The 25,768-nt window shown below is 41.1% G+C and overlaps 1 protein-coding gene across 6 annotated transcripts in view; it reads left to right on the top strand.

Annotated features, from left to right (window-relative positions):
• cadm3 (cell adhesion molecule 3) overlaps positions 1–25,768 on the top strand; it is a 121,327-nt gene that overhangs the window by 80,206 nt on the left and 15,353 nt on the right. For all 6 annotated transcript variants that reach the window (XM_023964910.2, XM_023964905.2, XM_023964906.2 and 3 more), the window contains exons 5-7: positions 7,638–7,775; positions 19,181–19,351; positions 19,942–20,032. In XM_023964910.2, the coding sequence (XP_023820678.1) occupies positions 7,638–7,775; positions 19,181–19,351; positions 19,942–20,032 (400 nt within the window). The remainder of the gene's footprint in view (positions 1–7,637; positions 7,776–19,180; positions 19,352–19,941; positions 20,033–25,768) is intronic.

The following is a 25,768-nucleotide window of genomic DNA, read 5'->3' on the forward strand; positions in this document are numbered from 1 at the left end:
TTCCTCTGCTCCTCTGATTCAATGGCTTCATCATTATACGCCAAGAAATTCTTGGATGGCAAACCAAGCTGCAGAGGGTTTCTGTCTAATTCTCATGGAAAACGCACTTAGTTGAAACAAGAGATCTTCAAATTCAACCATTCTGGATGGGGTGGGTGGCTTATGTTTACACGGCTGTTGTGTTGTTGAGAAGCCAAGGGGTTGTTCCCTATATTTGGGATGAGTCGGTTGGCAGTAGTGGGGGCATCCTTGGATATTTATTCAAAAGTGTTGGCAGTGAAGCAAAGTATAAAAATAAAGATTAAAAATAGCTGCTCTGGACAACAGCAGATGTGAGTTTGCGTTTGGGGGGTGAAAGCAAAGCCGAGGCAGAAGATGCTTCTTCATCTTCTTCTTCTTCATCTTTTTGCGATCATTTCAACACGCTCTTTCGTATTCACTCCTGCTTTGCAGCGATTGTGACTCAAGCATATTTTTTCCTTTGCTGTAATTGACGGCTGTGACACTGTATTCTGCAGATGATAAATATTTCATGACCCCTGAGAGGGACTCCAGCCATTAAAAATGCATGCTAAAATGACTCAAATGCATGGATCTCTATGGGATAATCAGGCATAGATATGGAGTTTTGACAGAACAGTGTTTGTCTGCCAGGTCGTCACCCTTGTTTGACATGTGGCTGTTTTGACTCATCAGCACACAACTGCTGAGTGGGGGCCCTTTTGAATGACTGTGTGACTGCAGGAGTAAAATGTGTGTCACGCCTCTGTTCTGTCCCGAGCTGAGCAGAGAATAATTTATCGCAGCTTTAGTTTCCCTCACTCATCTTGTAGAGGGAAGGGTCTCGACAGGACTTCTCCAGCCAATTCCATCTGTGCAGTATTATTCCTTCATTAATATTCAATGCCATACTTTTCTGCCAGGAAGCTTCCGCACACGACACTACATCAATTGCTGCTGAATTAAAAATTGACTGTTTTTACTTCAGATATAATATACATTTCATTTCATCATCATTATTATTCTTTAGATTACGTCTTAACGAGCTCATGTGACGTTTGAGCGTGGCTCTAATATTGTCATCTGTAAAAGGCCCATTTGTGCACGAGTCCAAAATGTGACAGTTTGGCAGTTTAGTGCTAAAACTAGAGACAACTCTGCAGTTGTTTTCCACCACGTTAACCTAAATGCAAAATCATGTTTTCATACAACCAGGGACTGTCAAACTGTGGAGAAATTGCAGATTTTATGTTAACCTCTGAATGCTAAAACTCAAAATCAAATGTTGTTATGTATCCCCACATCACAAAGGACCGGAGATGAGGTCTAACCACATGCAGCACGAGAAAACCATCATTTGTGTTCATTTGTGTCATCATTTAGCCATGCATTTGACAATACACATCCCAATGGACGTCCAGTGACACTTGGCTGTTTCAACTAAGAGGAATAAGTGGGGAACACATTGTCACTGTACTATTTCTGAGCCTTTGTTTGGGAGCAAAAACACAGATAAGTCTTCTCAAAAAAGCATCATGTGTCATAATGGAGATGGCAGCTATGTTTCTGCAGACTTGAATATGTTTCTCTGCACTGTTATTGTCTGAAGTGTAAGGAATCCATATACCATTTAGGAGATGCTTGGCTTGGCAGACACTTCCTAAATGATCCCAGCTCCAAAATGTCACTTTTTATTTATATTTGCATTAAAAAATGGTCTTGGTGTGGGGGTGGCTGGGAACTCTCCCTCCTTCTTTTTACATTCCATCATCCATTTTAGAAGAACATAAACACTCACCTGAGCACAGGTGTTAGCTCACCTTTGCACTAATACTTTGTGTGATTGAATGAAATATTTCACACTAGTTGGTTTGAAGGCATAAGTATGCGTGTGTGAACACTATCTGCATTGTGGACATGTTGACATGTGAACATTTTTGCAGCTAGCAGGTGTGTTGATAATATTTGAGTGTGTGTGAGGACAGGCCCCACCCTTTGAGATTTGTATTACATCTGAACCTTACCGTAATGATAAACACCCAGCAACTTGTTGCTTTAAGTTGCTTCATGGTTTTACACCCCCCCCCCCCTTATGATCACCCTTCTACCACCCCCCCCCCTCTCTAACATCCCTCTCTCTTCTTCCCTTCTTTCCTTTTCCGTCCGCTCCAACACAAAAGATTTTCAAATATTATTAAAATGAATAAAGTTGGGCCTCGATTACAAAAGGGGTTTACTCAAACATACCTCTGGTTTGTCAGAAAAGTCATAACCGCTGTTGTTAAAGTAAAATATGTCCAACACAAGAGGCCTTCAGCTCTCATCTGTTTGCCCAGCTGTTGGACAGGACAAAAAAAATGGTAAAAAATGTTTAATCTATGATGTTTTTCACTATTTTTTGTTTGTTTTTTGCTTAACATAAACAACGTATCTGTAGAGAATTTTGTCTCTTTTTTTTGAGACGTACTCAAATAAAATCATGTTTTTTGGTGTTTTTTACATGTGCTTGTGCCATTCTTCTGATGATGGCGGACATACATAGAGAACATTTCTTTGTTTCTTTGACAGGTGAAAAGATGCTGTTTGAAAAAGAGCTTATTTGTGATGTAGAAGTTCCATTTGACTGTCCACAAGCTTCCTGCTCCTCTCCATTCATCCACCTTTTGACACTTAGATCCATGTATGTCGTTGTTGCTCACCATTTTTGTTGCAGCAGTAAAGTTAAGTTGGAGGTGTGAGGGGCTGTAAGCGAGCGGGAGAGAGAGAACTCCCAGTTATGGGTGACGGGAAGTGGGGGCGGGCTTATTGCGCTTCAATACTCCTGACCAACTACTGATTAAAATGACACCGTTTTTTTGTTTGTTTTGGCTTAAAATGGCATAATCATAATCAAAAGACCTCTGGAAATGCTTCCATTGTGGCTCAAAAGACGAATGGAGAGGGACTTTAATGTTTTCCTGCCTTGTTAATTTATGCAATTTACAATATGTCACCTTTTTGAGCACTGAATTGCATTAGAGCTTCACACATACACATTTATCTTTGCTTAATGACTGAGCAAATTTTTGGTCAACAAATGCATCAATGCAACCGTCTTGTCCCTTAATGGCACGGCATCTTTTTCTGTCTGGCAATCCTTTGCTCTTCATTCTCAGATCTATAAACCTGTAACCTCCTGTCTTAGACTCCTTTGCTTTATCTCTCTATCACTTTATTCAGGCATTACCTTCTTTTGCTGCCTTAATGCACATGATGGCAGTTTAGTGGAGACGGCAAACCAAATGTTCATAATTTCAAAACGCAGGATGGCAACAGACCATGCCAGCACTTGGAGAAAAGTGCTGCTTATAATGGCTCCAGATCGAGAGGGACGCGTTTAGAAGGCTTTCTCCTTTTGCCTTCAACTGTGATGGAGAAGAAAAATTGGACTGTGAAAAATTTGGCAGAAGTGGATGTCAAAATTCACTTTCCAGTTTGACTTGTTTTAATTTTAACTTGTGCTTCAAGTTAAAGTGGTACTTAAGCAAAAATGCACCCTTTCTGATGGCTGCAGACCATCACACCTGGAACAAGGGGGGAGGATTTTGGTTTGGCCGGGAAGGTTCTGGGGTTTGGCTTGGCTGCAGTGGCCTCCCTAAATCATCTTTAGGTTGTTTTTCTTCTTCGTCCTCAGTCTCACTTATATTTTACAAAGTCAGCCTAAATTTTATTCAGGCTTTATATCAAAAAAACTATATGTTGTGGCATTCTAGATTTAGTTGTTTTTACAAAAATGTTTGTTTGACCTTTAAAATTGACCATGAGCACTGAAAAGGAACTGGCACGTAGTATTCATTAGACTTATTTAAAATTTAGAAATGCCAAGGTTGATGGTGGGAAATGCAGGAGTCCTGCTCACTTTGAAGGGATAACACATTAATATTAGTGTCATTGAATTAATTGCATTTCTACAAATTCTCAGTGGGCAGCCTTGTGCCATTTGGGGCTTCTCTGCAAATGTTGGAATACTTAATGTGAGTGCCACAAGTGCTGCTGGAATGTTAAGTTAATGAAGGATTTTATCATTTTCTTCGGGGAGCTTCTGTCATGTTTTTGAAGTCTTACTAAAGATGTGGTTAGCATTCCAACTCTGTCACAAGACTCGAGTGCACCACCGAGTCTGACCTTCTTCTGAAGCAACACAAAACGGGGGGAAAATGTGACAGTAGGAGACCACAGTATGTTTCTATAAATGCTTCTCTGGAATATGGTACATATTGTGTTTGGCCGTAAAGCAGTAGCCAGAGAATCATTTAGTATAGAAAAACCCAGCAGAAACAGATTTCATCTTGTTGAATTACTTCAACAGTATTGAAAATGTTTAAAGCTCCAGATAAGAAAGGAGATTGTTTGCACTTCTCAGCATCTTCCAACTTTTTTGCTCGGGGCTTGAATTTTGACATCTGTTTTCAGCATGTAGGGAATAACTCTTCTCTGCATTTTGCCTAGAGTATATGCTTTTGTAAAAGATACTACACCAACAGTAAATAGTATACACAGAATTCATAAACTAGCAACAGCCACATTTTCTCGTTATTCTTTAGTTTACGATCCAGCCAGATCCATCTGTCTGCGGCAGAATGTTAATTGAATTATCCTATACCATTTGAAACTGTTTCAAAAAGAGATACATTGATTATATTAATATTGGAAAATGCCATTTGGATTGATGCATGGTAGGTTTATTTTACTATAGCGTAAAAACGATCAAGTGCCATCTTAGTGGACAACTCAAATTATGTCTGTAAAGTCTATGTGGATTGCCATGAGGCCTTTCCCAGGGTAGACAAGCCCATAACCACTCAATAGAAAGGTGGTGATTTTGTCAGGCTGGCTCCTCTTGATGTGGAGGGGTCACATTTCCACTCATGGTTGCAGGATTGAGGTTTGCACCCCCAATCTCCAAGTGAAACCTCATAAGGAAGCTCATTTCCCCTCACCGCATCTGTGATCTTAACCCTTGTGCTATCCTAGGCACTTTAACGTTGGGTGTTGGGTCATCTAGACCCACTAGACAGTGCTCTGAACCTTTTTTCTTCAATGATTTGTGATCTTCACTGGTGTCCATGGATTACATGAAATCTTTCCACCTTTATCCACCTTTGTCATGGTAGGGAGAACACGTCAATGGAAGGGTGGGGTCATAGGATAGCACAAGGGTTAACCGCTCGTTGGTAACACAGTTCATGGCCATAGGTTGTTTAGGAACATAAACTGAGTGGTAAATTCAGAGCTTTGCCTTTTTGACTCTGCTCATCTTTCTGCAAACAGATCTCTATGGTGAATTACTGGAAACACTTCATCAAACCAGTGGTCGCCCTTACCTTATGGAGTAAAAAAACACTTTGAAAACAAAATGATTGGTGTTTGAAAGCAAATTCCAGTGCATATAAAAAATGGCCGTCCATGATAGTCAGGCCCTCTGACTGTTGATCGCAAAGTCTTTTTTACAAGTAAATGTGGACAAGAGTGACACAAAATATTCAGGGGTTGGTTGATAAACTAAATTATAAAAAAACAACCACCAAGATGCTTCAACTGCATGCTCTCATACTGTTATGGGGACTCCTTTGTCCCTTTGACTTCAACACTGTCTTTAAATAAGCTGCTTTGCTGAGCTCATTCAGCTGTGTTGTTTCAAAGGACCTTTTTGTGACATGATGCTACAGAGCAGTAACACAAAAATGACTTCCTTAAAAGAGAATAAGTGTAAGTTCAACACATTGACTGTAAGTGAGAAATTGACCAACTGAGTGTGACGTCACCCATAGAAAATGGTTTACTTCTGGCTCCAAACAAATGAAGTCCATATCCCATTTTTTGCGATGCAGACGCCTCCATGTTGGAGCCAGGTGTCGACAGTAAGCAGGAACAAAAAGATTGCATAAAAATGTGAAAAAATAAAGCATTTTTTAAACACAATCCCTGGTCCAAGTCAACATTTCTACGGCAACCAGTCTAGCCAATCAGGAGTGTGCCCACACCTCTACCACTGAAAGTGAGCTCTGGAGAACCCGTCAAGCAAATGTTTCAAACGTTGGCTGTGGGACCATTGACTATACAAGAGAACAGGACTGAGTGACCCCCTCCCCCCTTGTGTTCCAGACAGGAAGTAACAGCTGGCACCAAGAAGCCAAAATCCCCATAGAGTTATAGAGAAATTAACAGCTGTTATTCAGTCATTCTGTTGGTCAGAATTCGCTCTGATTTAACATGTTCTTGCTAATATGTACTTTTTTTCATTCTGTTTTTTATTTATTGCAAGTGTTTCAAGTTATAAATTGACCAATCAATGCCTCTATACAAGTATGTTGAGCCTGCTGCCCCCCAATGTCAAACAATCACTTCTTATTGTCAATTTCTGATTTCCAGCACACCTACTTTCATTGAGGCATCTGATTGATCAGTTTATAACTTGAATAATTTACAGTACGGGGGTACTGGGAGGAGGGAGGAGTCGCTCAGTCCAGTTATCTTATTCAGTCAATGTTTTTACCTTACAGATGAGATTGACGGGGTGAATGTTAATTGTTGAAACACCACAAAAAAACTGAATAAATAAAATCATGGAAGAAATTCTGTTTAATTTTGAGGGTAGCCTCGCCAAATAATTAAGTTAATTTGATGCCAATTTACTATTTTGAAATTTTAAAATATCTGTTAATTTATCAAATTTATTTTCTCAAATTAATTGAATTGGTCATGAAAATTTCTTTGTCCATATAAGTGGAAGAGGAACATTTATCACTAAAAGTATGAATTATTTTATTACAAACTAACAGAAAAGATTTTTGTCCAAAAAATGGTGGAAATTGTTGTAAAAAATGAATTCATGCACTTAATAGGTCAATATGGCATTTTCTCTGTAAAAATCAATTAGACAGGATTCTTTCTTTTTTTTAGCTCATTTGTAGTGGTTAAAGAGAAAAACTAAATTAGACACACCAGAAGAACAAAACCACAGAGTTTGTGCTGGCAGCTGTGCTCCCAGTGCAGTTATAATACTGCTTTAAATGTTAACTGATCAGGTGATGGAAATTAAATTCAAAATGGAACATTATTTTTAAGGACTTTCACTGGAGGACCAACATGCAAATCCCCCAGTCATCCAACCGCTTCTGCTTTCTGGAAAGGTTAACTGAAGTGTATCCTCAGCATTTCCAAGTGAGACTGAAACAGTCACTATCTGCAAAGCTTTAATTGGTTGCTTGTCAGCAAAACAGAAATATTCTTGTGCACCAGCCATGACAAGCGTTAATAATACAGGCAGTTGATACCCTGGAAGGTCATTTGAGCTCCAGTGCAATAACTATGAACCTTTTTTGGTGCAAATCATTGCAACTGTACATCATTATTTGTTTCCTGCCTGCTTCACATCCAAGCCTCCAGAACTGACCAGAGAAATTCAAGCTGGTCTGTTTTCTTTTTTTCGTTTCCTTCACTTTTACTGAAAACAACAAATACTCTGCAGTTCTTTTTGCAGCTTAGCAGCTGGCCTTTCCTTTTTGATGCTTCTAGCTAAAAGGTGAACCCTGCCACATGAAAGTTTCCATTTTTACTAGCTCTTTTATTAAATATTCTGCTTTATCTCTCTCTAGGTGTGCCTAGTAAACCTCAGATTTCTGGGTCTGAGGATGCAGTGATGGAGGGTGAAACGGTCACCCTGACCTGCACCAGCACTGGCAGCAAGCCCCCTGCTAAGATCCAATGGTACAAAGGAGCCGAGGAACTGACAGGTGAGGGATGCAGGCAGTATGTGAATGTTTTCTTCTGCTGTTTGGGAGTGTGTGCATTCTGGGCTTTGCACAATTGAGTGTTGGACTTTTAATTTATTGTGCTTGGCAATGTGCAGAGCTGCGTTTGTGCAGGAACGCTTGCTGGGCTTGGAGGCTGTTCTGTGGGAAGCCAAGGCTTTTAGTTGTCATGAGGTGGTTATTGTGGTAGCAGTTTGAAAGTTTGACATATGTGGCATGTGTGTGTACATTTGTGTGTATCTTCTTCTATGTGTGTGTGTGGATCGTGCTGTGTTTGTGTCATACTTGTGCCACATTGCCTGCTGTCTCTTTATGAGGCCTAAACCTGTGTCTGCATATGCAAACGTCCTGGTGCGACAACAGACTGCTTGTGTGTGTGTGTGTGTGCGTTTGGAGACACACTGCGAGTGTGTTTCTCCTCTTCCCTCTCATTCTTCCCTTCCATCCTGATCCTGTAAATGTGTGCGTTTGCATGTATCCGGGGACTTGCAAGTGCGTTTGCTCTCATTTTGTGCGTGTTGTGACGGAGTTTATTCATGTGCAGGTGTCATTGTTTGGGAGCTGCAACATATCTGCAACTGGGAGTGACACAACAGAAAGTAAACGATAGCGTGGGTCGGATTTAGCCGGCGATAACAACAGCAGTCGACAATAAAAGGCAGAGCGAGGAGAAGATTAAGGGATGTGGTCAAACAGAAAAATGGAGATAGTGGGAGCAGTGCAGGAACTCAGACTCACTGGTTGTTAGTTGTAGATAAACAGGAGAAATGAGCAGAAAAAAGAGAGAGAGAGGTATTTGCAATGTTCTTTTTGGAGAAAATCATAGACCCAGTTTGCCCCCCTTTGTCCTAAATTAGTATATTCTGAAACAATAGCTTCTTCTTTGCGAGCTCTATCCATGTTTTCTGCAAACCCCCACATATATTCTTGCCTCACCAGTTTTCTGGTTGCTCTCACCACCATCTGCCCCAAAAGCAATAGTCATAGCTCTGTCCCACCACCCAGCTTTCCAGTTCAGATCTGCTTATAATAAATGCTGCTGCTCATGAGAATCTTCTTTTCTCAGCTCTTTGTGAACTAATTATATCAGCATTATGCATTTTTTCAATATGATACAGAAATGCCTGTGTTGTCCTGATGCTTTGGCAGTGTTCTCATAATTAGGGATTAAGCAGAATCAAAAGGATGCAGCAAAGCTACTGAGAAAAAGGATGGGAGAGCAGCCCGACTGAGAACAGATTATCCAAACTGGAATTAGGGGACTCAAAGAAAGGAAACAAGTGTAGTGTAAAGGAATGTGATTTATAGAAGAAAATCACAACACAAAAAACACATATTTTTCTATTTCACCTGCAAGGATTTGTATTTATGAAGACTTGTCACTCTTTCCTGTATCAAACTGCCTCTCCATTAAAAGAATTGTCTGATTTTTTTCATACAACCTGGAGAAACAGGAAGTATATTATTTTGGGCATATTTGCACTGTTAGATTTACATCCATACTGCAGGTAGAGCCATATAGGAGAACGGCGTGCCCTTTACACAAAGAGATGAAAAGTAAAGATGTGAAGCCTGGTAAATATGGTGAATGTGCTTCACACCAAAGCCCAGAGTTTGTGTTCTGTCACAGACATGCAGATTATATTTGCTGTTTTCTCTGAGTTTTCTCCAGACAAAATGCATTTATGAAAATACCGCGGGTTAATTTCTCATTAAAAGCAAGACGAGGGCACAAATTACAGTTTTCTTCTTTGATTCATCACAGCTTTGAAGGATTCTGACACCCAGCACAAAGACAGAGGTTTAGTCGTGCTATTTTCCATTAGTTTTTGTTGTTGTACAAGAACTGTCAGATTTGAAATTATAGCCATTAAATCGCAAGGAGGAAAGTGTAGAGACTGTCCAAAACATCCACCAGGCTAGGTTCTGCACAGAGATCTCCAATGGATAAAGATCTGAAATAGGAGTCGACCGATAATCGGCCTTGGACTGACAATCGGCCAAGGCCGAATATTTGGCCGATATTTGCTATTTTGATGTATATGATGTATTTGGCTCCAGTATTGTCCTGCATAACCTGAATTGCTATGCAAACCACGCATAGGCCTACAGTCCTCTGCATGTAATGCTAGCCACTGGGGCTGTCTTTTTTATCACATTGACACAAATGACTTTTAATTGTGCGTTCAAAAATGAATAATTGTCTTCCCCACACTAGGAAAAAACCCACGAGCATCTGAGCCGCTCTGTTTATGGGTAAACCTCTGGCCCCAACGTCCTCTCAGCGCCAACATGAACCACGAATAAAGCGACTCACAAACAAGCACGGAAGTTCTTTCCTGCATCCTCATCAGTCCAGGATGCGCACATCTTTAGTGAGGTTTCAGCAATTTAGAAGCCGCTTGGTTGGAAAACAGGCGGGAACAATTTTGATTTTTGCACCATAATCTCGCCCTGCCTAACCCTTATAGCTGCCTGCTCAACCAAATGGTGGAGCACATGCAGAAAACATCTTGATAAAACTTCTGGGAGCTATTGATTTATTTACATTTTATTTGACCTTATAAGACATGCTGCAGGGCCAAGGAACTCTCTGCACTTTTTGTTTTTGCTTCAACGTATCACAAAAATGAGTCGTCATTTAATTTATCCTGAAGTCTTTCTTAATTTACTATGAAAAGTTTCAGGGGACTTTTCATTTAACTTAAAAAAAAGGTGAAAAATCTCTCATCTGAAAGCTCCCACTTCATTCATTCTTGCCGTCTCTTGTTTGTCCTTCCCTGTCAGGTGAACCTCCCTCAAACACGTGCATCTTGCAGCCCATTCAGGATCAAAAGTGTTGCCAGCGGACATTATCAAGATTGTGACAAGTAGAAAATTACTGGTGTCACCTCCAACAATGGTTATCAAGCTGCAGCACATTCTGTTGCAGAAATGAGTGATTTCAAAAGCACTCGCCCTGAAAGTTGTAAAATATTGAGTGTTTTTGAATCAGAGATCAGACTCTGTGTTAGGATAGGATCCAAAATTTCTTTCTTCGATTTTTGTGGAACTTGCCCTCCAGAACAGAGGGCGCTCAGTGAAAAATAGAGACAGACAGAGAGATTTTGAAGGAGATCGGCTCGTCGTGAATGATGGTGTGTTTCAAGCCTCGCACAGCTGTCCTGACATCTCACAACGCCAATCAGTCATCTCTGGAATGACACCGCGGCACACAAACAAACCCTTCTGCTCCAACACACAAAAACTTTGGAGGAAAAATGCTAAACATACACATGCATGGTGTGTGTCTGTGGTTTCTGAGTGCAGAGGGCGTCCCCGGGTCACTGAGGCTTGTGCAGCTTTCATTCATATTTGGACTTCATGTTTATGTTTGGTTGAGTGTGGATGTTGGAAAGATGGGGCCTTGCACGGCTGCTTGACACTTCTCTGACAGCAGCACTGACAGTGAAAACGAAGAAGAGGAGACGAAAGGAGAGGAAGGAGTGAGGGTGACAGAGATGTAGGGAGTGTGTACATGGGAGATGGAGGAAAAAATCGTGTGTGCTGCGAGAACAGAGGAGAAAAAAGTGTGAGTGAAGGAGCAGGACTGTGTGTGTGTGTGTGTGTGTGTGTGTGTTTATAAATAGACAGAGCGACTGTGAGGATACAGAGAGAGCGATGGAAGCTGCGAAAAAGCGACCAGAGAGAGACAGATGGAAAAAGAGACAGCAGAATGGGAATTAAGGAAACCACAAAAGAAGAAGTGATGCAGCTTTGTGGCTGAGCAGGAACATACTCGGGGAGGAAGAGGATGAAGCAGAGGGAGACCAATCTTAAAGCCGAGGGGATGGGGAAGGGGGGAGCGCAACAGGAGAGAGGGAAGAGAAAGGAGTAAAGGCTGACGAAATGGAGAGAAAAATCCAGAAAGAGGATTTAGTTATAGAGGGAGGCAGGAGAGGAGCGGGAGTAGGAGAGAGTGTGGGAAAGGGAGTGGTAATTGAGAAGAATGAAAGGCTAAGAGCTTTGAAGACTGTATTAGTTGTACTGTGTGAAAGGGCTATGGATCATTTAGTGACATCGATGTATTGGATTGGGGAAAATGGGGATTTATGGTGGCACTTAAAACCAAAGTGGCTGAATTCCAGCCTAAGTTGTCATAATGCAGAGTGCGGGGCGGATGGCGACGGTACATGGGCGTACGTCAGTCTGGAGAAAGATCATGGATGGAGAAAGGGCAGCGCCTGAGATGAAGACGCTGAAGCTAAAAGTCAGAGCAGACGAAAACATTTGGAAACAGGTGAAGAACCACTCCGATGGAAACTGTGGGGGGTTTTCTGATGATGGATAAATAAAATTAAGCTTAAAATTGCATTTCTAAGTATTTCTTCACTCAAATTGTTGTGAATCAGGAGCTGATGAAAAAATTGTGTTTGAAAAAGAAGTCAAAAGGTTCTTGTGTACTCCACAGGCTTCTAAAAACTACCTTATTATCCTCTTAATTCAAGTATTTAATGAACTATGTCTATCTAGCAATAACAATTCTTTAAAATCAAAGGGTTTTTTCAGATAATACAATTTTTTACTCCTTTTTTCACTTTTTCCTTCTCTAAATTTCCCAATTATGGCAGTTGAAGTGAACTGAATGGAGCAGAATAACAAAATATCCATCCATCCATCCTGACAGCCATTCAAAATCTTTTATTTAATATCTCTTGAGCTGGGAAGTCATTCAGTGGGACACAGAGGAGTTAAACACACCGAGAACGAGCGGGGAACCAATCCCAACAGCTGCATTTGCTCAGAAATCCAGTCACACTAACTTTCTTTACATATTGTAACCTGATATAAACTCTCACTTGAGTGCTTTCACTCGCCTTAATCCGATTAAAAAGTGAGAGTGATGACGGTTTTGATCATCCAAAACCCCTTCAGTTCCTCTGGGTAGAGCTATAGCAAAGGATGAGGTACTTTTGTTTCACAGATACATATTTTTACACCTTTGAGATGCCAAGTAGAACTAGACATTTCTAATTTAAGCTGCCAAGCGGCTTCCCGGGAAGAGGTGGGAGTTAGACACCTCCTACAGTTTTCAAGTTCCTCCATTACAGCTTCATTTATTTATGTTTTTGCTCTCCAGAGTCAGGCTGATTATTGTTATTATAAAACACAATCACCATGGTCAAGTTTTTGTGCATAAATATGTCTCATTAAAGATGTTTTTTTACCAATACAACACACTAATATATTTGAATAATTTAGTTATTCAGAGAGGTAAAAAAGTCACTTGTTATATTTTCAAGCCACATTTTCAGAGCATCACCTTTACGGAGTTTCTGCCATTGCAGAATGAATGCTTCTGGCTCATTTGCTTCATCTACATGCACTAATTCAGATTCTGAGCAAGTGTGTTTCTCCATCCTTAAAGTTCCAAACATGCTGGCCTCAGTAAATCCTGCATCCAGTTGTTTGATTTTCCTAATATGATTATTTTATGGTGGTTTGTACGCCTGAGGGGTAACGCTTCAGCAGCTCCGGCGAGTCATCTCACATCACCTCCTTAGGAGAGAATTGGAGAATTGAGAAGTGTTGTGCTGATTTCCCACATTTTATTCGAGGAATTTTAGTCTTTGCAATAAAATATACATTGTCAGCTTCTTTAACTCGTGCAGGAGGGTGGTCCGTCTAAAACATTTCCAAAAAATAAAGGGTACATCTTGTAGAAAATGGGGTTGTCTGTTCTGTAATGTTGTTTTTAGCTGGCTAATGAGACACTGCAACATAATCATGTTATTTTATTAGCTTCCGCGAATATGCCATTTATTCTTGGATTTTTGGAATTATGTGCCAACACACTTTAATCTCATACCAAATAAACAAACTTCTCAAGTTCTCAGAAATTATTGTTTTCTCTGCATTAAAGTCAAATTCAAATCAGAAGATGAAAAATGTTGTGAGTTTCTGGAGAATTTAGTTGGTAAAGTTACATTCATAGGCTTTGTCTGATTGGACTTGGAAATTTCTATTTTGTGCCCGTCACCTGAACGCACCGTCAGCATACACCACTCGATCCTGCTGTTACAAAGAAAGCTTTAGTAAATCTTTATCCACATCACCTTCCAAACACACTATACCTGACTGAGGAATAATATTGTTATTGTGATTTACGCATTACTTACCTGCTGAGTTATTATAACATTAGCTGGTCAGTTTCAATCAGTGACCAATAAGAAATGTATGCTAAATGACCCACAATGAGTTTCCAGTGAAAAAACGACATATGTGGATCACTGAATTACAATGCCAGTCAACTGTTTGTGTTCAGTTTGTTCATGTTGATCTTCATGCTCTCTAATTAGATACTAAAAAAGCCAAATCACATTTTATGGTAATCAAATCTACTAGAATGAACATTAAACCAAGACTAAAATGTGTCTAACTTCAAATCATGTGAACTCATTCTTTTAGATCCTCACTTGTCTGCAGAAGGCTGTTTTGTTGGGATTCCACACGCCTACTAAAGGGCACCGGAATTTTCTAAAAAATTGGTCCATTTTCAGAACCCATCCCTTTTGGGGTCACAAAAGCCAACCCAGCAACTGTTGGGTGAAGGTGGGGTACACCCTAAACAGGCTCCCCGTCTGTTGCAGGGTCACACACTCACACGCACACACCTAGAGGCATTTTAGAGACACCAATTAACTCATGAAGCATGTTTTTGGACTGTAAGAAGAAACTGAGATGCCTGGAGAAAACCAACACATGCAAGCGTCTCACAGAAAAGTTCCTGCTGGGATTTGTCACTGTGAGGTGAGAGTGCTAACCACTACCCCACTGTGCAGCCCACTTCCTATACATGCTCTGTGCACAGAAACAAACAGGTAAGGGCATTTTGTAAACTCACTGAAAATAATTTATGCTCTGACTTTGTCTGCAGTGAACGTTTAGTTAAAATGGATAATCATATTTTAGAGCCAGTTTAATACAGTTTTCTTTCAAAAGCTCTACATGGGAAGCAATGCCAAAAATTTGAAACCCATTCTCCACAGCTATGTTCCTAAGAAAAATAAACTGCATCCACTGTTACCTGTTACCCAATCCTTTGGGAATAAGGAACAACTGAAATCCAAAAACACAAACAAAAAATGTTGTGGTACTCATTTTATTTAGCAAGATAGCAGTTTTCAGTGGTAAAAGCACAGACCTTGAGTTAAACTGCTGTTGCCCCCCCACCCCTCTGTGACCTGCTTGGCTTATCACAGTAAAAAAATGAGTAAGATAGACATCAGTAGATCAGAGCGTTCTTGGAGGAAATACTGAATCAAAACTAGGTCATTGCATTTGTTAAGTTATTTAGAAATACAGAAAATGTGTAGATTCTTGGCCTATATTTTTTTGTATATTTACAAAACACAGCAGCAATATGTAACACAACCGACAATTATGATTATTCTCCTCAAAATTGTTTCTAAGAGTATTTTGTTCCATAACTGCACTGAAGTGGGCAACTCAAATATTGCCAAATGTTTTAAGAGGAGGAAAATGAGGATGGAAGTAAAGTTACTCTAAAAAGAGCGGATAAATTATGCTTGAACACATGACAGATGTCATTTTCTTCTTTTACAGAACCCGTCAAAGCTTTTTATTCATTTATTGCAAGTACATAGGAGAAAAAGTGAGAAAAAAAGTGTTGATCATTTTTCTTTGATATGAATTTTAAAACATAATCTGCCTTTAAAATGTTTTTTTGTAAAATGTGTTTGCATTTTTAAAGCTATTGTGTGTGTTTTTAATGATGAATAATTTGGCAAATAAGAATTTTATTTGAATAAATCAGTGATTGATGTCGACATGTGTATCATGACCTATAGTATTAAGACGATGCAAAGTGGTGGAGACATAAATAACAGAGTGTAGCCTTCTTTTGTCAGAGGTTCTAAAAATCACAAAAACAAACGTGAACATGAAGACGTACTAACTAAGTTTTGTTTTTTGCACCTTTATTTTTACACACACACCTTCCGTCACACACGGACATTTTTGTGACCCGATCTGCTTTTTGAGAAATGACATGCACACCAACAGGGGCCTTATTATCACCACAGACAGAGGATATGTGGAGGGCATTAGAGTTGCAAACATTTGCCTATTTGCGCACATCTCGCACTTGTAAAGACGCATTTGCATTTCTTGCCAGCCACGATGGCTGGTTTTGTTCTCACTTTATGAGCGTGTCATCATGAAAGAATGTCATTCCGGAGAATCATACTGGTAAAGAAATTACCACAAATTTGCATAGCTGTGTTTGTGTTGTGTGAGTGTGGGCAGATTTGAGAAAAAGAGTGAATTGCATTAAGATTTTGGTGTGTGGTCTATGGTTTCCAGTTGTGATGTTCATTGTTTCTTTAGCTATTCACTCATTTATTCCAGCGGTCATGGAGGGTCATGTCCAACTCCTGCTTCTAACTCAGCTTTGATGTGTTCACCAACTGTTGGCAATTTGTTGCTGGACTAAAACTGTGTGATGGGTTTATCTGAGCTGAAAGCAGCTGATTGCTGCAACTGGGAATGAAACTATGAGATTTGGAGAAGGCAGTGGACCAAAGGAGGGAAGCTGCCGGCTGTAAAGCTAAAAAAAAAAAGAGTTGATGGGAAATTCAGAGTCGAGCGTTTATTCCCCGATGATTCATCGCCAAGATTGACCTCATCTGCAAAATGACTTGTTAACGTACAAAATTGTGATTAGAGTGGCTTTTGGTGCACATGTGCGTCTTATGTGGAATTATTCTGCAAATAAGTTAATTTTATTCCTCAATTCACATAGGATCCTTCTGAATTGGTGTCTTGAATTATGTTTTACTCCCCTGTGGATCTCTGCTGACAGTTTGTCTGCTCCACTATATATACATTCAGAACTGTTTCTTAAAGGCCCAAACAGTCAATCGGCATGTGTAGCTCAACATTTGTTTGGTGGTTTTGGGTAAAATGACCATTTAAAAGGTAGTTTGGACATAATCCCATACAAGCTATTACAACTCTCCAACCCATTGAGCCCATTGCTTTGCCTGCTTCTGTGTGTGCCCTGATGATCTAATTATGAACTGAGGAAATCTGAATCATTGGCAAATGTGCATCAATGCTGTCTTGGGAAAAGGAAGTACTTAAGCATACCGTTTCCTATTTTTTTCCTAATGAATGTGTTGAATCACTTCCCTGACCCCTTGGGCCTGAAATACTTATTAAAACTCAATGCAGTCACTTCAAAAACAGCGTACCCGGGAGCCCCTGAGCCAACACATGGGGTTTTGTAATTCCCAGTTTTTTTTTTTTTTTTTCTGAAAATCCATGGTCTTTAATAAAGGCTGTCTGACTTGGTGTTTGCAGACAGGGAGGATGTGGGGGAGACAGCTTCTGAGTGGCGCAAGATTATTGAAATTCACCAGGAAAGTAAACTAATTTTCTCAGCGGGTCAGAGGACTGGTTATGGTAATAAAAAGAGAAATATGTCATTAGATTCAGCGGTGTTTGAATGGCTCTGCGGTGTGGGAGGAGGCAGAGAAGGAAGGAGGGAGGAAGATGGAGACAATGGAGGTAAAACATGAAAAAAGGTGAGCGTGTGCTGGTGTTTGTTTTTCCGTCTGCTTCTCTGCCACTGGCTCTGGCTCCTCTGAGTATAGTTATTCATGAGCCTGACCTACATGCGCCCGTGCTTGTGTGTGCATGTGTGAGTGAGTTTGTCAACCCGTGCTGTAGTAAGTGATAAGGTTCTGGTCCACGCACCAACATTCACCAGCCACTTTCACGGTCTGACCACCTAGTTTGATATTTCTTCCTACAATACGGGCCAATCTCCAGATGAAAGTCCGAGCCAGGTTTGTGCTTTCACACAGGAAGTGCAGTATCGACGCTGCGCAGAGCGCCCCCTTACACCCGCCCCTTCTCTTTATGCACCCTTTATCACACTCCCCCCAGATACGCATGTCAAAGAAGGAAACCGATTAATAGATGTTACACTTTATAAAACAAAATATACCTGCATGGATGACTGAGGCTGGCTCCCTTATTTAAATGGAGGGAAATGGGAGCCGTCAAAGCAACAGCATGTAAGTCTAGAGAAAGCTGAAACAGTAGTTTCACCACTTGAGTCTTTTTGGTGTCCGTCTGGTATTAAAGCTTAAAAGGAGTCTCGTTGTGAACATGAGCGATCTCTGTGTGGTTGACTGACATCTCATTAAGGGAGGAAGGATGCCAAAGAGAACTGGCATGATGAGACGGCCATCTTGCAAGGTTAACTTTCAAGATAGACACGTTCTTTCCTGGTCAAGGTCATAAATGAACAATGTGGTTGGGAAGATTTAAAAAAGGAATCTATCCCGAAATGGACACCCCTTTAGAAAACTGTGGAACGGCTGTGGCTCCTGTGTTTGAGCGTTTTGTTTGCTTATCTCAGGGTCGGAGGTTTGATCCCTGTTGCCTTCAGACATCAATGTTGCCACAGCCACTTTTCCCAAATGCCTCAGATCGCAACTCTTTCTGTGAGAGTGGATGTCTAAGGAGCTGTAACTGAAATATATTTCACTTGTTTTTTGGGGATGTTTTACATCTCAGATCCCCTTAACAGTTCAGGGTGAATGAGACACCTGGTTCATATTCATCATTTATTGTCTTGATGCAATAGTTGAGCTTTATTAATCCTCTGAAATGGTAATCAGCTGTGAAATTGCACACTAAACACTTGTTTAGAGAAGCAAGGAGTGAGTTAAGCAATGTTCCTCTAATGCTGCGTGCACACCCGGTATGTGATGCACGTTCAAGAACAAGCTGATGGCAGTTTCTTGAACGCACGTTTAGCATACTGTGTTTACTCTGGACTGTCCCTTCCTGACACCAGCGCATGGAGCTACAGTTGGAAGAGGTGTTAGAACGAAATGTCCAAGTGGTGCAAACCTCATGAATTTCGCTCTCAAAGGTTTTTTTCTTACACAGCCTTGTTCTGATAAATGAAAGACTTGGTGCCATATACTTCTATTCCATGATCAGATTCTTTTCAAATGGTTGGCACTTCCATGGATTAAAAAGGACATTACTATACCTCACTACCAAATCAGAGTCCCTGATTGTTCAAAGTTCAACTGGTTTGACCTTCAGGGTGCGTTTTGTACGTAGGGCCTGAAAAAGGACTTTGAAAAAGTGCATAAGAACACAAGAACCTGAATATACATATACATGCATTTCCATTGACTTTTTTCCTTGGAAGTGGCTACTTGAATGCGTGCTGTGTGAATGTAGCATAAGAAACTGAGATTTTTTCCATTTACTTTAAGGGGTAAAATGTATTAGAAGTAAGCGGCACTGTTTTTGTTAAAGAAAATTGTACAGTCTCTTCTTTTCCCTCTGCTTTTTCTCAGATCATCTGTATATGGCAGAGCCACTTCCAGATGGGCTCACATACAACGTGAGCAGCACGCTCTCCCTGACGGTGAGCTCCAATGACGACAACGTCCCCATCACCTGCGCAGTCAACCACCCCTCTCTTGCCCTGGGGGACAAGAGGAGCGAGCAGGCTCTGCGAGTGTTGTGTGAGTCTAATGGGGAATGGGTGTAGCGTTGAGGGATGGGAACCACAGCAGCTGTTGGAGGAGGAGGCAAACATGGTGCAAAATTGCAAAGTAAAAGCTCAAATTACTCTGCTTCTTTTCTTTTTTTTACCCATTTTGCTCTAATTCTTTTTTTTTGCTCACCATGAGAACATTTTCCACTCTTTTGGTTTGATCTTTGGTCCAATAATTTCAGTCTGTAGTAATGAGCACACTGGAATTCCACCTACTGTGTGGAGTTGAGTCAAAGTGGACAGGAAGAGCAGGTTAGCGTCGAAAATGAAACCGCTTGTGGAGGTGCAGTCCTGTGCAGACTCTGTGCCAGTGCTGCCCCACATAGGCAACATTGCAGTACTGCAAGTCAGGGAAAAAAGAAATGTCTTGTGTAAGAGGTTATGTCATGGTGGGAGTCTGGAAGCTGGTGACGCCTACAGGATTCAGATGGTAGCAGAGAGAGATGGGGATGAATGAGACCTTCTTGAGCAGCATGCATGCGTCTAACTGCTACAAGTGCTGCATTCTCTAAATGTGTTTTCCTGTTTGTTTTTTGTGTGTTCGTCCTCCACTTGCAGACTCCCCAATCATACAGATCCAGCCTGAGAAGGGGCTACCAAGAGAGGGGGGGAAGTTCTCCCTTCAGTGTTTGACCAACGGCAACCCAGAGTAAGACAAATGTCCACCCGGTGCACGCCATGCAGAAACACTTAGTCTGGACCGCTGAACACACAAACACCCACTGACTCAAATTGCATTTGCAAGCCAACAATTACTAGGTAGTATATTGTCTTAAATGCAGCTAAACAAAAAAAAAGTAATTAAGTACAAGTATCGCTTGAAAAGTATAATTCATGGAAAACAATTAAGTGAGCATATAATGCCACTTAAAGATGTGATTCTGCAGTTTACAACAGAACTGAGGCTTTCTCTGAGTCAATTAGGGGTATTAAGCATTTGCATGAGCAATTCTACATCTCCAAATTTTCCGATTAAAGTAAATGCAGCACAATGTTACTGTTACTGCCTGGCTTTAAATCTGGGAAAGAGTCAGTAATGAAAAGCAGCTTTCATTGCAGCTCCATTCTGTGCTTTTATGCAGCGTTTTCATGGGTGCAAGTCTTTCCAGGTTCATTTTGAATGATGTTGGTCTGTCTGCACTCTGCAGAATGTGAAATGCTTACCTGTTATTAAAACTAAACAAGTATGAACAGGGAAAAATATTAATTTTGCACCCAAACAAAAGCTGAATAATCAGGGAGATTATAACATCTTCGGCTCAGTGGGTTTACAATTAGAAATGATTCATCCTGCCTGCAAGGGGGCCAGGCCAGAGCATCAGTTTTCAATTCAGCAGAGCCAAAAGAGCATGACACTAAAAGCGAGGTGCTGGTGAAGGAATAAAGAGAAGGCTTGCTTCAAAAAGATGAAAAGTATAACCTAATCCAAGCAGGCAAATAACTAACTGCGCTGCCAGAAGCGGAATTCATCAAACAGACAAAATACAGGAGGCAGAAATTCAGAATGCAAAATGTGACCCCTGTGAAGTGAGTTCCAGACTAGATGAAATGTATTCCTATGAGCAAAAACAAGAGAGCAGATCAGGTGGTAGCGGTACAGGTATCTGCTGTAACAGCACAAGACCAACAGCAGCGTTACACATATTTGGGGGATGCTTTTATCCAAACCAGGTGAAGAACACAGACCGACACAGGAGGAACCTGCTTCACTGTCTTCTTTGTTGGGCTTCTACAGGGCTCAAAATAGCAGCTAAAGGGCGAATGCTATCATGACTGCACACGGTGCCTGGAAACAACACATCATTGAACCAAAACCTCCCCGTTTGTGACACAACTGTGACTTCTGTAGTCAGTTGAAGGAATGGAGTTCTGCTGTAGACATTTAATGCCAAATGGACCTTTAAGACACAACGCTGCAGTGAAAGCTGCTGTGATCACCTCAGGAGATGTGACGTTTAGCCGACCACCTGTTTACGCAGCTTAGATTGGTGGTAAATGTTAGCCGACAGGAGAATCACTGTCATCTTGGGGAATCATTTTTTGGAATCTGTTGATGATGATACAACATTCTGCTGCGGGATTTTTAAAGGATTTCTTGGATTTGCCCTCACCAGATAGTTCTTCCATCAACGTTCATGCTTCTAACTGTGATAAAGAAACACCTAAAACGTAGAGATGTCCCAATCAGACTGATTTGGCTGAATTCATTTACATTTCAGAATCTGCCAATACTGAGTTCTGATCTGATACTTTTATAACACATTTAAAAAATGAACACATTTAATAAACAGATCTAGGTTGTCCCCAATGTTTGTTTTATTGACTTCTATCATTTAACACCTAAACATGGATTCTCTGAAGTTGCTTGAACAAACAAATAAAAATCGTCCATCTATTAACTAAGAAAAACAGTTGACTATTAACTAGTAAAAATGGGTGATACTTAGTTATGTGAGAAAAGTAGCTTCAATATCGTCAGAATTATTGAACATTTTTGATCAGTTGAAATAAAAAAATTCTTAAAAACAAATAAAGACTTTCCTCCATAACCGTTATTGCTGCATGAATATGATGACGAGTATCGATGACTAACTCTTGTCACAAAAACAGGCAGACACCTGGATCCAAAAGCAGCAGGTTTATTAGCTCAGCTAGAAGTCCACAAAGCTAAATCAGAGTCAGGCAGGCAGGAGTCAATAACAGGCATGAGAGCATCAAAGGAGAGACAGGGTAGTCAGGATCCAGTCCAGAGTCAGAGTCAGAGTCAGAGTCAGAGTCAGAGTCAGAGTCAGAGTCAGAGTCAGAGTCAGAGTCAGAGTCAGAGTCAGAGGATCCGGTCCAAATAAAACACTCAGTAACACAGGCAGAGGAGCACAAACAATACTTCACATTGAGCTTCACTCAGTGCAGAGCTTAAATATGCTGTGGTTGATGAATGAACAAGAGTCAGGTGTGCGGCATCCAGGAAGTGTGCGTGGGGGTTGCTGGGAGGTACAGTATAGTGCGGCTTGAACTCCGGAGACGGCTCCCACCGGTGACCAGAGGGGGAGACAGAGTTCTGACTTCTGATAGCTCTAATCATATATTAGTTTAGGCTGTTTTTTAGAGATTATGGATGTATTTCAATTTTTTTTGGTTCACTTTATTCCTCTTGTACCCAACATTGCAGTTAAGAGGTTTTTATTGTAATAGACATCTCAAGAGATACTCTGACCAGAAACTGCCATAAAATGCTTTTGCAGAAGTAGATGTAATTCCCGCATGCGGGGAGCGATTTGGCAGCCGTTACAGATTGGGTTGCGACAGCGCCTTTTGCTCAAAATGTATTCTGCTGTGTGGCAGTAAAGTGTCATAATATGTTCATTTCTAGACTTCAAGGGCATTTATTTGAAATAAAAAGCTTGAAATATACAGGACTAAAAATAATAATATAACAGACGTCCGATTCTAGATCAGGATACAACGTTCGATTCCAATCGAGTCTCAAACTACGTGATCGGCCCGATTTTCGACCACGTCACCAGATTGGGACATTCTAAAAGAGTAGAGCCAGTCAGACAAACAGCAAAGAACAGCAATGGCTCTTCCATAATGTGGCTTCTTGGGGTGAAAGTTCACAAACACTAAATGAACTGTGCATGTGGGACATGACTTAATCTGAATATGACCTCAGTCCAGCTGGCCAGCATTGACCTACAAGGAAACATCTTGTTTGGGAGACCAGCTTCACTGCAAAAACCGAATCTTCAGAAAGTAAAAAGACCCTTGTGTCAAGAAAACATGTCTTGTTGTCTGTGTTGCAAGAAAAATAATCTGATAAATAAGGTTTTTCAAAAGCAAAATAACCTAGTGACTAGAATTTCTTTTCTTAAGATAAGAATTCTTGGTTCAACCACTTTTCTTACCTTGTTGGTATTTTTATTTTTATTTAGTTATTTTTTTTTACATTTTAAAAATATGTTCCTTTTTTCTAGGCAAGCTTTTTGTCGTGTTATTGGTCACTAATGCAGTTTTTTTTTACTGACAATAGATTTCAGTATTTCTGTTTACAGATTTTTTGTTGTTACACTGCAGCTCGTTGAAACGTACTGATCGGCCAGGCTGGCTGCTGCAGTCTTCAGGCTAATTGAAGCTTTCACCCAACCCCTGCAGAAGGTCTCCACAGATTTGAAAGCCACTTTAGGCCAGCAGACACTGAAGTGCGAACACCTATAAGCACTGGTAGATTTAATTACTGTAAAAGCGCTGGATTTCCCAGCAGGTGCCCAAACACAAACAAATCCCTCAGAAATGGACATGGCGCCACACACACCTGCAGGCTGTTTGTGCAGGTTACAGCGGTTGAAAGTGTTCTCATACCTGCAGAAACACTTGTAAGCAATCACACATTAACATGCTCAGTTTCTGACAGCCTCCTGCAAATATTTGCCTGTTCAAACATGACTGGCAAACAAACAAACAAAACGAAAACACAACACGTGCTTCTACAAGCTCCGGTTCGCTGACTGGATGTCGACACAGTTTCCTTGAAGTCAACAAACACAGACCACGAACCTTCACCCGCCTTTAAAATCCTGCCCACACAAAAATCCACTCTACATTATAGATGAACCTCCATCGATTCCCCTCTCTCCCCCTCCCTCCAGCCTCCAACCATCGCTCTGTCATCGGGTGTCTCTCTGCAGCCCTGTCACTCACACTTCACTCACTGCTCCCCATCTTGTCAAGATTCTTCTCAGCCCTCCTCTTCCTCTCTGTCCTTCCCTATAACTCTCCTCCACTTCTTTTGGACCTTTTCACCCTGAACTTGCCATCACGCCATTTGCACCAGGCTCTCCTGCCCTGTCATCCCCTCCCTCCTCTTTTCTCCCGCATCCTCTGTCAGCTCGTCACCCCTGAGGTTGAGAAGAAGCCTAGCTGTTGTGGTTGACTGACAGGCTGCACTCACGGGATGGGGAGGCAGCTGTCATTACATGTACGAGTTTATAAATTAAACACACATGAGAAAAGAAAAAGCGGGCTGAAGTCTGGGGAGGGGGTGATGCACTTTGGTGTTAAACTGAGGATGTTTTAAAATCTATATAGCCATGTTCAGATTTTTCTTTTTCAGAAAAATCTCAGGATTTCATCCCCCCTAAAAAATAAAATAAAATAGGGATGTAGGATTCGTTTTGATTCACATCATGATTTGTGGTTGCCGATACAATATTGGTTTGTTTCGAACAATCCAATTCCACCACCACGCTATCGTCATGTCAGTTCATCTATCCATATTGTAATGGCTTTTGTTGTTAGTTTTATGTTAAATGCTCTCCCTGACACTACTCTCTACACTTACAGGGCTCGGGACAGGCACAAGCATAACATTGTTTTGTTGTTCCTGTTGAGGCCGCATTTCTCTGTTTTTTTTTCTCTTTATGTCTGTCCATCCATCCTTACGTTTTTTTTTAGTTATTTTATTAATTTCTGTAGGTAAAATCTTGATCTCTTTAGTACATAGTGAATTTATGCCATCTCATTTTACGATTTGCCTCAGACGGATCGATTTGGTTGGATCGTAGGAAGCTAAACACTCCTAAAATAAACTCAAAGTTTGTTATTAAAGCCAGAGAGCGAAGGAAAATAGATTTTTAAAAAAGGAAAAAAAAAGAAGAAGTGAAGAAAAAGACAAGCCAACAGAAAAGGGAGAGGCAGTGGGAAGCAAAGGGATGCGTGGGTGGAGGGGAGACGGTGACAAGCAACAAATGACCAAGACAGGCAGGGTGAGCACAAACAAGGGGAAGCCTGTGTGTGTGTGTGTGTGTGGGGGGTGTGTGTGGGTGTGTGTGCGTGTGAGTGTGTGTGTGTTAAAAGGAGGGCGGAAGGAGCCTGCTCAGTTATGTGCACCACTGCCTGCGAATGAGCGAGCGTCCAATCAAATCAGATACAGGTTGCCCCTACAGCTGTCAGTCAAAACCCAATCACTGCGAACCCCCCCCCCCCCCCCCCACACACACACCCATCAGCTCAGCCCCCTTTCTCCCTCTGTCGAGCTGCCCTCCCCAATCAAACTCAATGAATGTCACCCTCCATTCCCCGATACACACTTCTATTTTCCGCGCCGTGTCATGGTGTCAGGTTCAAAAGAAAAGCTCGGCGCATCGAATTCTCCGTGTTTCCCTGATTCTCAGCAGCAAGAAGATGAAAAAGGAACGTTTCCTTTGCAATCTATGACATGTTCTGCCTCTTTAGTAGCCCAAACAGGAAGCTGCCAGAAATTTTGCTGTTCCTCTTAGGGTGATTTAATAAGTTAAGGCCTCCCCTTCTGTCCATTTAGCCCACTAAAAGCCTGATTGGCCTGACTAAGTTGCAAACCTATGCAAGGTTCTGATCAGCTTTAGAAACA

This window comes from Oryzias latipes, chromosome 17 (assembly GCF_053564925.1).
Source record: "Oryzias latipes strain Hd-rR chromosome 17, Olatipes_Hd-rR_3.1".
NCBI lineage: Eukaryota > Metazoa > Chordata > Actinopteri > Beloniformes > Adrianichthyidae > Oryzias > Oryzias latipes.